Source organism: Lepus europaeus, chromosome 13, assembly GCF_033115175.1.
Source record: "Lepus europaeus isolate LE1 chromosome 13, mLepTim1.pri, whole genome shotgun sequence".
Classification (NCBI taxonomy): domain Eukaryota; kingdom Metazoa; phylum Chordata; class Mammalia; order Lagomorpha; family Leporidae; genus Lepus; species Lepus europaeus.
This window is the reverse complement of record NC_084839.1, coordinates 84,363,323-84,376,746: the sequence shown is the minus strand read 5'-3', so window position 1 is coordinate 84,376,746 and position 13,424 is coordinate 84,363,323. Positions and strand designations below refer to the sequence as shown.

Here is a 13,424-nt window from a genome sequence, read left to right as displayed (position 1 = left end):
ACCTGGCCCAGCCCTGGCTCTTGCAGGCGTTTGGGGAGCAAACCAATGAGAGGAAGATCTGTGTGTGTGTGTGTGTGTTTCTGTCTCTCTACATTTCAAATAAATGAAAGTAAATACGTTTTTTAAAAAGTTAGTAACATCTGGGGCCGGTGCTGTGGCATAGTGAGCTAAGCCTCCACCTGCAGCGCCAGCATCCATAAGGGTGCCGGCTTGTGTCTTGGCTGTACTTCTTCTGATCCAGCTCTCTGATTATGGCCTGGGAAAGCAGTGGAAGATGACCCAAGCACTTGGGGCTCTGCACCCACATGAGACACCTGGAAGAAGCCCCTGGCTCCTGGCTTCAGATGGGCCCAGCTGCTTCCACTGCAGCCATTTGGGGAGTGAACCAGTGGATGGAAGACCTTTCTCTCTGTCTCCCCCTCTCTCTGTAACTCTACCTCTTAAATAAATAAATAAAAAATATCTTTAAAAAGAAGAAGTTAATGACATCTGCAAAATACCCTTCACAGTGTTGGGGAGGCCGAGGGTTCCAGGTTCTTGTCTCCAATGCATGAAAGAATTGAAGACAAGATGTAAATAGATAAAGATGAGCAAACGAACAAGACTTTCGGGTAAAGCAAAAGCACACACTCAGGAGGGGTTCAGGGCGTCCATCTGGAGGCCCAGAGGGTGCTGCTTTGCATGGAGTTGTCCAGGAAAGGGTGGAGATTCCCAAGAATTGGTGATTGCCTGTTTTATGGCCTTTTGGGAAGTTTCAGAAGTATCATGGAATCGGTGCATGATGGGAATAGGAGTGTCAGCCATGGTAGTTTTATGGGAAAGGTATTATAATCGGCTGTAGGTGAGCTCAGGGACCTTGTCGGCAGCCATGTTTGGCGGGTTCAGGTCCTGAGCCCCAGCTTTGCTGTAATAGTGATTTCAGGTTTAGAGAGCCTGGGGTGGGAGGGGGCAGGGTGACATAGTGCCTCGGGCTGTTTCCCTGATCCCTGACTGTCTTCTTACCTCTAACAACAGCAGCTTCTAGACTGGCATTTGACTGACCTGCTGTGTATCAAGGCCTCACCACATGGACACAGAGAATTAACCATCACAGCATACGGCAAAGAAGTTGAAACGTTTGCTATTCCTGTGGTAGGGGCTCAAATGACAGTCACTATCAATACCTCTGTGTGTTTTTCTTTGAAGCATAACCGGTGTGCAGCGTTCAGACAATGGATCCTACGTCTGTAAGATGAAAATAAACGATGACGAGATTGTGTCCGACCCCATCGACATCGAGGTACAAGGTAAGGCCATGAGAGCTGCTTGTTCCCAAGCCTGTATTGCATGCTGTTGTATACTCCAGAGTTAGGCCTGCCTGTTTGTAGCTGTGTGCACAAACCTCGAAACTGTTAGCTCTGAGATTTTGCAAGACAATTCTCTGTTTAGACTTTGGGTAATGATGAAACGAACTCAATTCTTTTGTGTGTGTGTTAAAAAGGAAGTCTTTTCATCCCATCAAATTACATTTATCAAATATATTTATTTATTTTTTAAAGATTGATTTGTTTATTTGAAAGGCAGAGTTACAGAGAGACAGACAGAGACAGAGAGAGAGGTCTTCCATCTGCTGGTTCACTCCCCAAATAGCTACAATGGCCTGAGCTGCGCCAATCCGAAGTCAGGAACCAGGAGCTTCTTTTGGGTCTCCCACGAGGGTGCAGGGGCCCAAGGACCTGGGCCATCTTCCACTGCTTTTCCAGGTCATCAGCAGGGAGAGCTGGATCAGAAGTGGAGCAGCCAGGACTTGAAGTGGCACCCATGTGGGATGCCAGCGCTGCAGGCAGCAGCATTACCCACTAGTCACAGGGCCAGCCCCATGAACTCAGTTCTTGAAGTTTAAGCTCTATTCTAGTCAGTAAAAGGTGGGATACAAAAGGATTATGAGTTTCTTTGTCTGCATGTTATTCACAGTTTTAAAAAAATGAAGACTTCTTTATAGGAAGCAACATTTTGCATTTTATTGCCTCGTTCTCAGTGCCGGCAGCAGAGGCACTCAGTCACGTGGCTGCCTGCTTGTTATTCGGCATCCTTTTCTGTCTTGCACATGTGGATGGTGGAACAGGGGAGGGAGGGTGATTTTCCTGGCCGGGGTCAACAACCCACCCTGGGACTCCTTGTGGGTCATACGATCTGTCAGGTGCACGGTTCAGAGAAACTCCGTGACATCACATGGAGGTCAGTGTGGGAGACATCAGGGTGACATGTCAGGTAAGGGACAAAGGTGGTCTCTGCCCCCTAGGAACATGAACTGCAGGGGGCGTGTCGGCTGCTGCACAGGTGATCCATGGTCTGGGGGTTTGCATGCCTGGTTCTGCAGTGGCAGGGCCCATCAAGAAAGCCTGCAGTGGGATGCACCTTTGTCTTCACCCCAGTGGCTGCTCCTCACTTCCCCCAGGGCTGCCCTCCAGGGCCCTGCCCCCCTGTCCTCTGGCGCCCTGGGAGCAGAGCCTCCCCATCACTCTTTTTTCTACTTTCTTTTGACTTTGCTCCTTCCAGACTTTCAAGCAGGTGATTAGCTTTTCACCCAGAAGCCTCTCCCGCTGAAAGGCCCATCTGCCGCCCGTTTATTCGTGAACCTGCTCTTAGGACCCATGGAATAGGCGGCAGGCCTGAGGGATGAGGAGGGGAGGGCGAGGGGGCAGTGAGTGCAGGAGTCAGAGAAGGGGAGCGACAGGGAGGGTGCCCTTGCCAAGAAGTCTCTTCCAGACTCTTGCTCTAAGCCCATCCCAGGCAGGACCGTTGGTGCCCCAGGATCCGCTAGGGGTGGGCTTCCTGCATTTGCTGCTCATCTGGGGAAAATGTCCAGAGGACATTTTATTTGTGAAATTGAAGGGTAAACAATGCCCAGGGCAAGAACACATGAAATCCGAGCAGAGTTTTGAAAAACCTTGAAACAAAAAAAGAATTTCATTTGACAACCCCCCTCCCAGCCCTCTTCCCCCTCCCCCCCTCCCACCCCGCCGTGCCTGCTGGAACCAGATCTGTGAGCCCCCAGAGCACAGTGGAGATGCCTGGAGACACTTAACTTGACCCATTCAACACCTGGCACATGCCCAGATTGCTCTGAGAGAACCCTACGCTTCCTTGTGGACCTGATTCTGGATGGCGTAGAGGATCTTGGGATTGTACGTGTGGCACGGTGCCTGCACTGTTTGCATAAGAACACGCTTTGACAAGTGTGCAGCCCCCTACACACGGGATTATCACTCATGTGAAAATCACACACCACAGGTTCTTCTCAAAGCGTGTGCAGTCCTACTGCATAGCTTTGTCTTTACTCTGTTTATTTTGGGAAGAAATACTGAAAACCTGCCAGCCAGGCCCAGGAGTTGGAGCAGGACTGGGTTTCAGAGCTGTCTGTGGCCTGCGTCCTGGTAAAACCAGTTCTGAATCATCGTTTACAGCTCCTCTGGGAAAGTGTCCTAGAAAGCCAGCTGGAGGCCGAGTTAACCACTGTACTCTTTCTTACTCAACCTTTGGTATTTTTTCAGTTTTATTTATTTACTTGAGAGCCAGAGAGAGCTTTCCCCTCCACTGACTCATTCCCCAAATGCCCACAACAACTAGTACGGGGCCAGGCCCAAGCTGAGAGCTGGGAGCTCAGTCCAGGTCTCCCATTTGGTTGGAAGGGACCCAACTACTTGAGCCATCACCTGCTGCCTCCCAGGGTGTGCATTAGCAGGAAGCTGGAACTGGGAGTGGAGCTGGGACTTGAACCCAGGTACTCTGATTTGGGATAAGGGCATCTTAACCAGCATCCTGACTGCTAGATCAGCCGCTCACCCATCTGGCCCAGCTACAAGGAGGTGAGAACTGGCCATTTCTAAAGTGCTGGATGGGGAAATCTGCTGCCCAGTGCCAGCCCAGTTTCCATTCCCCTGTGAGCTCCACGTCTTCTATGGGATGTGAAGCATGCTTTCACGTCACTCTTTCTCTGCAGGGCTTCCTCACTTCACGAAGCAGCCCGAGGACATGAACGTCACCCGAAACACTGCTTTCAACCTCACTTGTCAGGCCGTGGGCCCGCCTGAGCCGGTCAGCATCTTCTGGGTTCAGAACAGCAGCCGCGTTAATGAGCAGCCTGTAAAGTCCCCCTCCGTTCTGACTGTTCCTGGTAAGCCCAAGCATCGTGCTCCCGCAGGAAGTCCCTTGCCTAACAGCAGAAGGAGTCAGAAGTTCGGTGGCCACTGCTGTGTCATCTTCAGTAGGGCAGAGAAGAAGGCAAAAAGGCAGGGTGGCATTTGAGGATAGGAAACTGGGCAGGTGGAGAAGGCAGCTAGGAATGGCAGGTGTGAGCATTCATAAGCCAGAGTTTGAAGGTGGGGGCAGTGGCCTCCCTGGTTAAGCTGGTGATGTAACTGGAATCCCTGAGCCCAGGCAGCAGAACCTTGGCTCACCTGTCCGTGGCAGCTTGCCAGCCTGGCGGGTCTTGCTCTTTACTGGGTTAAAGGCTTCTGTGGTCGGAGAGCGGGAAAGTGGCGTGGTCACGGTGAGCTGTCGCAGGGAGCTTGCGAGTCACTGTGGGATTGTGGCTGAGCTGACATTCCAGGATCATCTTGATTTCTCTCCAAATGAGAGGTCCCTAGCCTCATCCTTGTACCGCCCCCCCTCCAAGAAGCTGCTAGCTGGTGCACATGGTGTCTGTGTGCTGCAGTAGCCAGTGGGATCCTCTGTGGCTCCTCTTCCAGTAAAATCTGCAAGGCCACCTCCCGTCTTCCTTTCTTCACTCACAGCAAATTCTTTCGGAAAAACCGCTGTATTCCTGCAGCTGTCCTACGCCCTGATAACAAGTGGTGACCTTTGGGAAGCACTGTCCTGGCTTTCTCCCCACTTCACTGCTTCTCCTGTGTCTTTAGAGGAGACCTGAATGTCGGGGTGCCCCAGCTCATTCCTGCACCTGCAGCTTTTCGCTCTGAGACTCTCGCTCGTGGACACGATGTGGTAATGACCTCACTTTACATCCCCAGCTCAGACTCTCTTGAACTTCAGGCTCATGTACCCAGCCACTTCCTTAGCTCCTGTGCTGCTGAATTCATAGACATCATAAAATGAAACTTTTTTTTTTAAGATTTCTTTATTTATTTGAAAGTCAGAGTTACAAAGAGAGAGGAGAGGCAGAGAGAGCGAGAGAGAGAGAGAGACAGAGGCCTTTCATCCGCTCTGGTTCACTCCCCAATTGGCCGCAATGGACAGAGCTGCACTGATCCAAAGCCAGGAGCCAGGAGCTTCTTCTAGGTCTCCCACGTGGGTGCAGGGCCCAAGCACTTGGGCCATCTTCTACTGCTTTCCCAGGCCACAGCAGAGAGCTGAATCAGAAGAGGAGCAGCCGGGTCTCTAACCAGCACCCATATGGGATGCTGGCACTTCGGGCCAGGGCGTTAACCCACTGCGCCACAGCGCCAGTCCCAGAATGAAACTCTTGACTCCCTCCCCAGACTTGTCCCACCTCAGATTCCCCATCTTGGTCAATAACATCACCATAGTCCACCCTGCCTTTCCTTAGCAATGTCGTCGGTTCCACTTCTGCTGTCTTTTGCCAGCTCTGTTGCTGGCACGCTGGTTCCCGTCACCACCATCTGTCACCCGTGTGCCACCGCAGTAGCTTCCTCGCTGATCTCCCAGCCTTGTCCCCACTGCGTCCCCACTGCCTGTCTCCCATCTGCTGAAAACCCCTCCGAAGCTTCCTGTTTGCTTAGACTCTCAGCCAGGCTCTGTCCTGCCCTGGCCTTTGACCCCGCCCAGCTGTCCAGTGCAGCCGCACCCCGCCGTCTCCCGTCTGCCCATTAGGCTGCAGTCACGCTCATGGTCTGATACCTTCAGACACATCGCGTTGCTTCCTGCTTCTGGACCTTTCGCCCTGTCTCTGCCGTCTGCCTGCAATGCTCTTCCCTCTGCCCTTTGTCCCGGGACACGACCCAGAGACGATGTCTTCAGACTATTTTAGGTCCTCCCCACCCCTTTATTGCTGCTTGGGTAACTCGTTCACTGCACTTGTCCTAGTCTGTAATCACCCTTACAGGATGTATACTCAGTGGGTCCAAGGACTTTGTCACTCCCGCTCACCACTGCACTCCGGTACCAAAAGCTGACTCACAGTAATATTCAGTAAACACCCGTGGCAACAATGGGTCCGCGAGTGCCAGCCCCTAGGTACTGTCTCTGAGTCACTCTTCTTACAAAGAAAAGATTTATTTATTTTCTTTTTTTTTTTAATTTTAAAGGCAGAGACATAAAAGGGAGAGATCTTCCATCTGCTGGTTTATTCCCCAAATGACTACAACAGCTGGGGCTGGCCTAGGCTGAAGCCAGGAGCCCAGAACTTCTCCCTGGGCAGCGTGGACCTATGTTACTTGTGCCGTCATCTGCCGCCTCCCAGGGTGGGTGCACATTAGAAGGAAGCCGGATTGGAAGCAGAGTAGTCAGGACTGGAACCAGGCCCTCTCGTAATGGGTGTGGACGCCCCACACCGTGTCCTAGTAGATACACCGGTTGCCCACCCTCTGAGTCACATTTCCAATCTTTGATTTCAGGAGGAATGTTATGGTTTTCTCTGCCTTCATCCGGATTTTGTGTTTTTTCAAGGAATTCATAATTACGTAATTTCTTTTTTGAAAATCAATGAAGATAAATACAGTTCAGCTTCTCTAGGATGATAAATTGCTCTAGGGTCCCATCAAGACTTTTTTTCATTGAGAACATATTGACCCACAATTAAATGAATGGAACTTAATCTACACAATGCAGTAAGTTCTCCCGTGTAACCCCCATGTCCATCCATGTACAGAACATTGCCATCAGTTCAGTTCAGATAGTTCCTTCATGGGGGCCGGCACTGTGGTGTGATACACTAAGCCACCGCCTGCAGTGCCGGCATCCCATATGGGCACCAGTTCATGTCCCAGCTGCTGCACTTCCAATCCATCTCCTTGCTTATGGCCTGGGAAGGCAGTGGAAGATGGCCAAGTGCTTGGGCCCCCACTCCCATGTGGGAGACCCAGAAGAAGCCACTGGCTCCTGGCTTCAGATCGGCCCAGCTCGAGCTGTCGCAGCCATTTGGGGAATGAAACAATGAGTGGAAAATCTCTGTCTCTCTCTCTGTATGTAACATTGCTTGTCAAATAAATAAATAAATCTTTAAAAAAAAAAAAAAAGAAAGAATTTCCGTCATGATCCTGTCCAGTTGGTCACTACCTCCCTTGGGCAGCACTGTTTTTGATGTCTATCATCATAGGTTAGTTTTACCTCTTCTTGAATTTCAAATAAATAGAATATAAAGTATGTACTGTTTTGGCATTGAGCTTCCTTTTGCTCAGTATGATGTTTTTGAGATTCACATATCAGTAGTGCATTATTTTCCATTGCTGAAATGCTCTGGCTTATGAAGGTCTAATGTTTGTTTAGCCATTTGTTTAGTGAACATTTGGGATGCTTATGGCTGTTGGCTGTTACAACTAAAGCAGCTATGAATATTTATATGCCAATATTTTGGAGGGGAAGGTATTTTTATTTTGGCTTGAGCAAATAGGTAGAGAGGAATTGCTGTGTCATATGGTGTATATAGGTTTAATTTTTTTTTTAAGATTTATTTATTTAAAGGCAGTTAAAGAGAGATTTTACATCCGCTGGTTCACTCCCCAAATGGCCACAATGGAGGGGACTGGGCCGATCCAAAGCCAGGAGCTTCTTCCAGGTCTCTCATGTGGGTGCAGGGACCCAAGCACTTGGCCCATCTTCTGCTGCTTTCCCAGGCTCATTAGCAGGGAGCTGGATGGGAAGTGGAGTATCCGGGAATTGAACTGGCGTCCATGTGGGATGCTGGTGCTGCAGATGGTGGCTTTACCAGCTACGTCACAGCTACAGCCCCTCGGTTTAACTTCTTAAAGAAACCACCACACTGCTTGCCAAAGTGGTTATACTAGGTTACAGTCCCAGCAACAGTGGATAAGAGTCCCAGTTCCTTTATCCACATCCTTGTCAACATTTGATATGATCAGAACTTTCTAAATTTGATATTCTAATTCATGTCAAATGCAGGTCATTGTGGTTTTAATTTGTGTTTCATTTCCCTGAAGTCTACTTTTAGATTAGATTTTGGCATCTTTTCATGTGCGTGTTAACCTATCATATATCTTTCTTTGGTAAAGGCTCACTTCACATCCTTTGCCCATTTCCATGTAAATCTTAGAATGAACTTGACAGTTTTAACAGGAAGTCTGCTGTGATTTTGTTTGCTACTGTACTGAATTTGTAAGATGAGTTTTAGGGGGAAATAACCTCTTGATATTGAGACTTCTGATCTATAAGTATATTACACCTTTTTGTTTAAGTCTTTAATTTCTTAGCAATTTTTGTAGTTTTGATATAGAACTCTTATGTCATTTATTAAATTTAAATTTTTTAACTTAAATTTTATATATTTAGGGCATACATTGTGATATTCTGATATACATAGACATATTATATTTTACTTATTTTTTTTTAATTTGTTTATTTGAAAGAGTTACAGAAAGAGAGAGAGAGATTTCCATCTACTGATTCACTCCCCTCAAATGCCTTCAGCAGCCAAGGTTAGGCCAGGCTGAAGACAGGAGTGCATATCCAATCCAGGTCTGCCATGTGGGTGGCAGGGGCCCAAGCACTGAGGCCATGATCTGCTTCCTCTTAGGCACATTAGCAGGAAGTTGGATTGGAAGTGGCAGCGGGACTCAATCCCAGGCACTGTGTTATGGGTTATGGGTATCTCAAGCATCGGCTTAACCTGCTGTGCCACAGCACCTGCCCCCACTTTTATCAATTTAAAGGTTTTTTTTTTCCTTTATAAGTAAAATAGTAATTGAGCAATTTATAGCCTAATAGCATCCTTTTAAAATAACCTTTATTGTAGTAGTGGTTATAAAAGCTGCACGTGTCCAACTTACGTGCAGCTGCACACACATAAGTGAGTAGGTGCACAGCTGGTGGAATCTGAGTAAGCTCTGGCTGGCACCATGCTGATTTCCTGGTTTTGATAGCGTACTATTGTATGTAAGATGTTAACACTGGGGGAGGTGGAGGGAAGGATGCTGGGGCTCTCCCTGTGTATTTCTTTGTGACTTTCTGTGCATCTATAATTATTTAAAAAAAAAAAACTTTAAAATTCATGATTTTACCTAATTATTAGATGATTTGATTTTTTTTTTTTTTTGACAGGCAGAGTGGACAGTGAGAGAGAGAGACAGAGAGAAAGGTCTTCCTTTTTGCCGTTGGTTCACCCTCCAATGGCTGCCACGGTTGGTGCGCTGTGGCCGGCGCACCGCGCTGATCCGATGGCAGGAGCCAGGTGCTTCTCCTGGTCTCCCATGCTGGTGCAGGGCCCAAGGACTTGGGCCATCCCACTGCACTCCCTGGCCACAGCAGAGAGCTGGCCTGGAAGAGGAGCAACCGGGACAGAATCCGGCGCCCCGACCGGGACTAGAACCCGGTGTGCCGGCGCCGCAAGGTGGAGGATTAGCCTAGTAAGCCGCGGCGCCGGCCGAATTATTAGATGATTTGATTTTTAAAATGTGGAAAATGCAAAAGACATTTTTACCTGTAATGACAATGACAACACTGATGGATTTCCTCCCAAACTTTCCTATTTTCCTCCCAAGTAGAATATATGTGCAGACTTTTTATCATGCAATATGTTGGTGCATATCCATTCTAGAACATTCAGACCACAGTGACACGCCAGAGCAAAACGTGGCTGAGCCTTTGTTCTTCACACTTGCACTTCCCTGTACAGAGGAAGCCAGTGTCGGCCACCGATTCATTCCCTTCCGGGCCCTCTGTGGTCCTGTGAGTACACATGTGCACACGTATGCAGGTCACCAGGACATGTGGGTCTTCTCGTGTGGGTGGCTGTGGGTTTGCCTCACTGTTATCATGCTTTACTGGGTGGACAGCCCATAATCTCTCCAATCACACCCCTGTTGATGGACATTTAGTTTTACTTTTCTTTCCTGTGATAAATAATGTTTATACACAATCTTGGTACCCATTTGTGTTTATTTTATTCTCCTTGTTCAAAACTTCTTTTTAAGCTGACAAAAATCATGTATGTTTATCAGATACAGCATAATGTTTTGAAATGTGTATACATCATGGAATGGCTCAATCAAGCTCAATCAAGCTAATTCACATGCATTGCTTCATAGAGTTATCATTTTTTGTGGTCAGCCATCTGTATTTCTTTAGGAGAGATTTCTAAACAGGGAGTCCATGGGAAAAGTGGGCGTATTTTAAATTTTGCTGCATTCTAATCTTCCAAAAAGACCTTGCCAATGTGCAATCTCCGTAGTGGAATCAGACAATCTGGCCCGCATGCAGCAGTAACAATCTTTGCTCTTTGCCACTGACAGCAAATCCTCTCAAGTGTCAGAATATCTGGTTTAGGCTGCAGGTGCTTCCATGAGAACAGGAAGCGTCACGAGGGCAAGCTGCCCCTCTTTAGCGTCTGGTTCGTGGCAGGTGTAGGAAGCCCGCACTGTCACCTTTACAGAAGGTGCTTCTGGATGTGGGTGCACCTGATGAGTTCCCTTCCCGTCAGGAGCCGCCGGGGTGTCTCCTTGGAGTCACCAACTTCTCCGGAATTTTCGGAGTGACAACACATGTCTCTGTAAATGAGGAACTATTCTTTAAACTGCTGAGTTAACATGCTGTACCTAGTTTCTAAATGAGTGTACAGTATGCTGCATTGCTCAATTAACTTTCTTGTTTGTGAAATGTTTGAGAGGCAGGGCTGCTGACTTTCTTATTAACGTATGTATTCCATGCCTTTTTGGTGGCAGAGATGGTATAGCTGGTGCTGTGCAGAGATGTGAGGCCTGGAGATGTAGTCATAAATTCATGCCAGAACCTGAAACTTATCCCGACTCTTCTCTCTTCCCCTTCCAACAATCTGTCACCAAGATCCATATGTTGCTTGCGAATGTCAGTTTTGCTCATTTCTTCCTCTGCATTGCCACAGCCTTAATTCGGGCTTTCTTGGTTCATTCCCAGGACTGTTGCTGTCAACTTCCAATCTTGGTCCTGGAGCTATTGTCCTCTCACTCCCCGCCGCGCCCCCGGCCAGCACACACACAGACACCTGCACAGTCAGCCCTGCTCCAGTGTGTTCGTGAAGAGGTTCTGCTGCACTGTCACTGTCACTCCCAGTGTGACTTGTCAGTACAGGCAGGTTGAAATCTGCCATTTGACCCTGATATCCAGGGCCCACCGGGGCTCCGGCTGACCTTTCCAGGGTCTCCTCCTGCCCTCCCTGCAAAGGCACCTGCTGTGAGCTCTAATGAATGCACTGCTTCCTTGTCCTTTTTTGTTGTTGTTGTTATATTTAGATTTATTGTTTATTTGAAAGACAGAGTCACAAACACACACATACAGGTCTTCTATCCTCCGAGTCACTCCCCAAATGGCAGCAGAGCCAGGACTGGGCCAAGCCAAAGCCAGGAGCCTGGAACTCCATCTGGGTCATCCACATGGATGACAGGGCCCAAGTACTTGGGCCATCTTCCACTTCTTTCCCAGGCGCATTGGCAGGGAACTGAATGGGAAGTGGAGCAACCGGGACTTGAACTGACGCCGTAGTACGGGGTGTGGCCTTGAAAGCAGCACCTTAACCCCCTGTGCCACAACACCAGCCCCTGCAGCGTGTGTTGTTGCCAGGCCTTTGCACATGCCGCCCTTCCTGTCCAGGCCACCTTCCTGTCCATCTGGTAACCCCCTGGTCACCTCCAGCCACTCAGCTCACGGCTCTTCTCTGAAAAACTTCTGGTCACCCCTCCTTGTCTGTGTCCTCACATCACCTCCTCCCTAACTCCTGTGCCTTCCCGTCACATGGAAGCCTACAGGGTTTTCAATCAATGCTATTACTCTGTGAGTTATGGATTAGTTCAGCCCCATCACCCAGCACAGTGCCTGGCACACAGAACTGTGCGAGTGCGTGAACGAGCTAACAAAGAGATGAATGAATTAGGTCCTTTCCCGAGGACAGAGGGGCACGGAGAGAAGTAAGGAACTTGTATTTGTAAGGTTGTTTTTGCATTTAAACTCTTTCTCATCTCTTTTATAACTCTAGCCGGTCCTGTGATATTAAAGAGCAAGAGTTGGCCGGTGCCACGGCGGCTCACTAGGCTAATCCTCCGCCTGCGGCGCCGGCACACCGGGTTCTAGTCCCGGTTGGGGCGCTGGATTCTATCCCGGTTGCTCCTCTTCCAGTCCAGCTCTCTGCTGTGGCCTGGGAGGGCAGTGGAGGATGGCCCAGGTGCTTGGGCTCTGTACCCGCATGGGAGACAAGGAGGAAAACACGTAGCTCCTGGCTTCGGATCTGTGCGGTGCGCCGGCTGTTGCGGCCATTTGGGAGGTGAACCAATGGAAGGAAGACCTTTCTCTGTCTCTCTCTCACTGTCTAACTCTACCTGTCCAAAAAAAAAAAAAAAAAAAAAAAAAAAAAAAAAGCAAGATTTTTGCCCATCTGTGTTAGACCACAGACCCAAATGGCTTAAACAAGCCCAGGGAGAAGGGTGTAGAGCCCAGGATGCTGACTGGAGGGCTCGTGTGGGCACTGCTCTCAAGTCAGTGCTTGCTGACTGTTCTCAAGTATCTGAATTTTGTTCTGCAAAAGAGCCACATAAAAACGCATTTAAATCTGTCCTTTAAAAGATTCTTTTTATTTGGAAAGCAGGGAGATAAAGAGAGAGACAGACAGATAGAGTTGTTCTCTCCCCAAATGTCTGCAATAGCTGGGGCCGGGCCAACCGGGAGCCACCCACGTGAATGGCAGACACCCAGCTGCTTGAGCCATCGCAGCAAGCTGGAATCAGGAGGCGGAGCCAGGAATCGAACTCAGATGTGGGATGGGCTTCATCACTAGCCCAACCCCCCACCCTGAAATCTATTTTGATCTTGGGTTTTTGAAACGTCGGCCTGAGCCAGGAGCCACTCCTAGTCGTTCACACTGGGCAACGAGGTGCCGAGGCCACTCCATCCTGAGCCACCTCTGGGGGCGGGGTGGGGGGTCTTTGCGCCTGCAGCAGCCCCTCCCCTGCTGACTTAAAGTGGTAGATTTTCTCGAGGGGCCGGGTAGGGGAGTTTTCCATCCTATCCTGAAATTAACCTTGAAGGAAACTGTTCTGATTCCTTGTACTGAGGGAATGCCAAGAAGGGAAGTAGTTTAAATAGCCCTGATGTTTGGATGGTGTTGAGCAACTGAAAGGTCATGTGTATTTCCCCTTTGATGGAAGTTTGGTTTTTCTCTGTGATGTGAGCTATTTTGAAGGGGCAGGAGCAAAGAAGTACTTTTTCTGAAAGACATCATTCTGGGAGAACCAAGGCAGCCTCAAAGGGTACACAGCTTATGGTTCTGT

The 13,424-nt window shown here is 48.9% G+C and overlaps 1 protein-coding gene across 1 annotated transcript in view; it reads left to right on the top strand.

Annotated features, from left to right (window-relative positions):
- MERTK (MER proto-oncogene, tyrosine kinase) overlaps nucleotides 1-13,424 on the top strand; it is a 117,079-nt gene that overhangs the window by 29,145 nt on the left and 74,510 nt on the right. Inside the window, exons 3-4 of the mRNA XM_062209848.1 lie at nucleotides 1,186-1,286; nucleotides 3,983-4,156. Of these exons, the coding sequence (XP_062065832.1) occupies nucleotides 1,186-1,286; nucleotides 3,983-4,156 (275 nt within the window). The remainder of the gene's footprint in view (nucleotides 1-1,185; nucleotides 1,287-3,982; nucleotides 4,157-13,424) is intronic.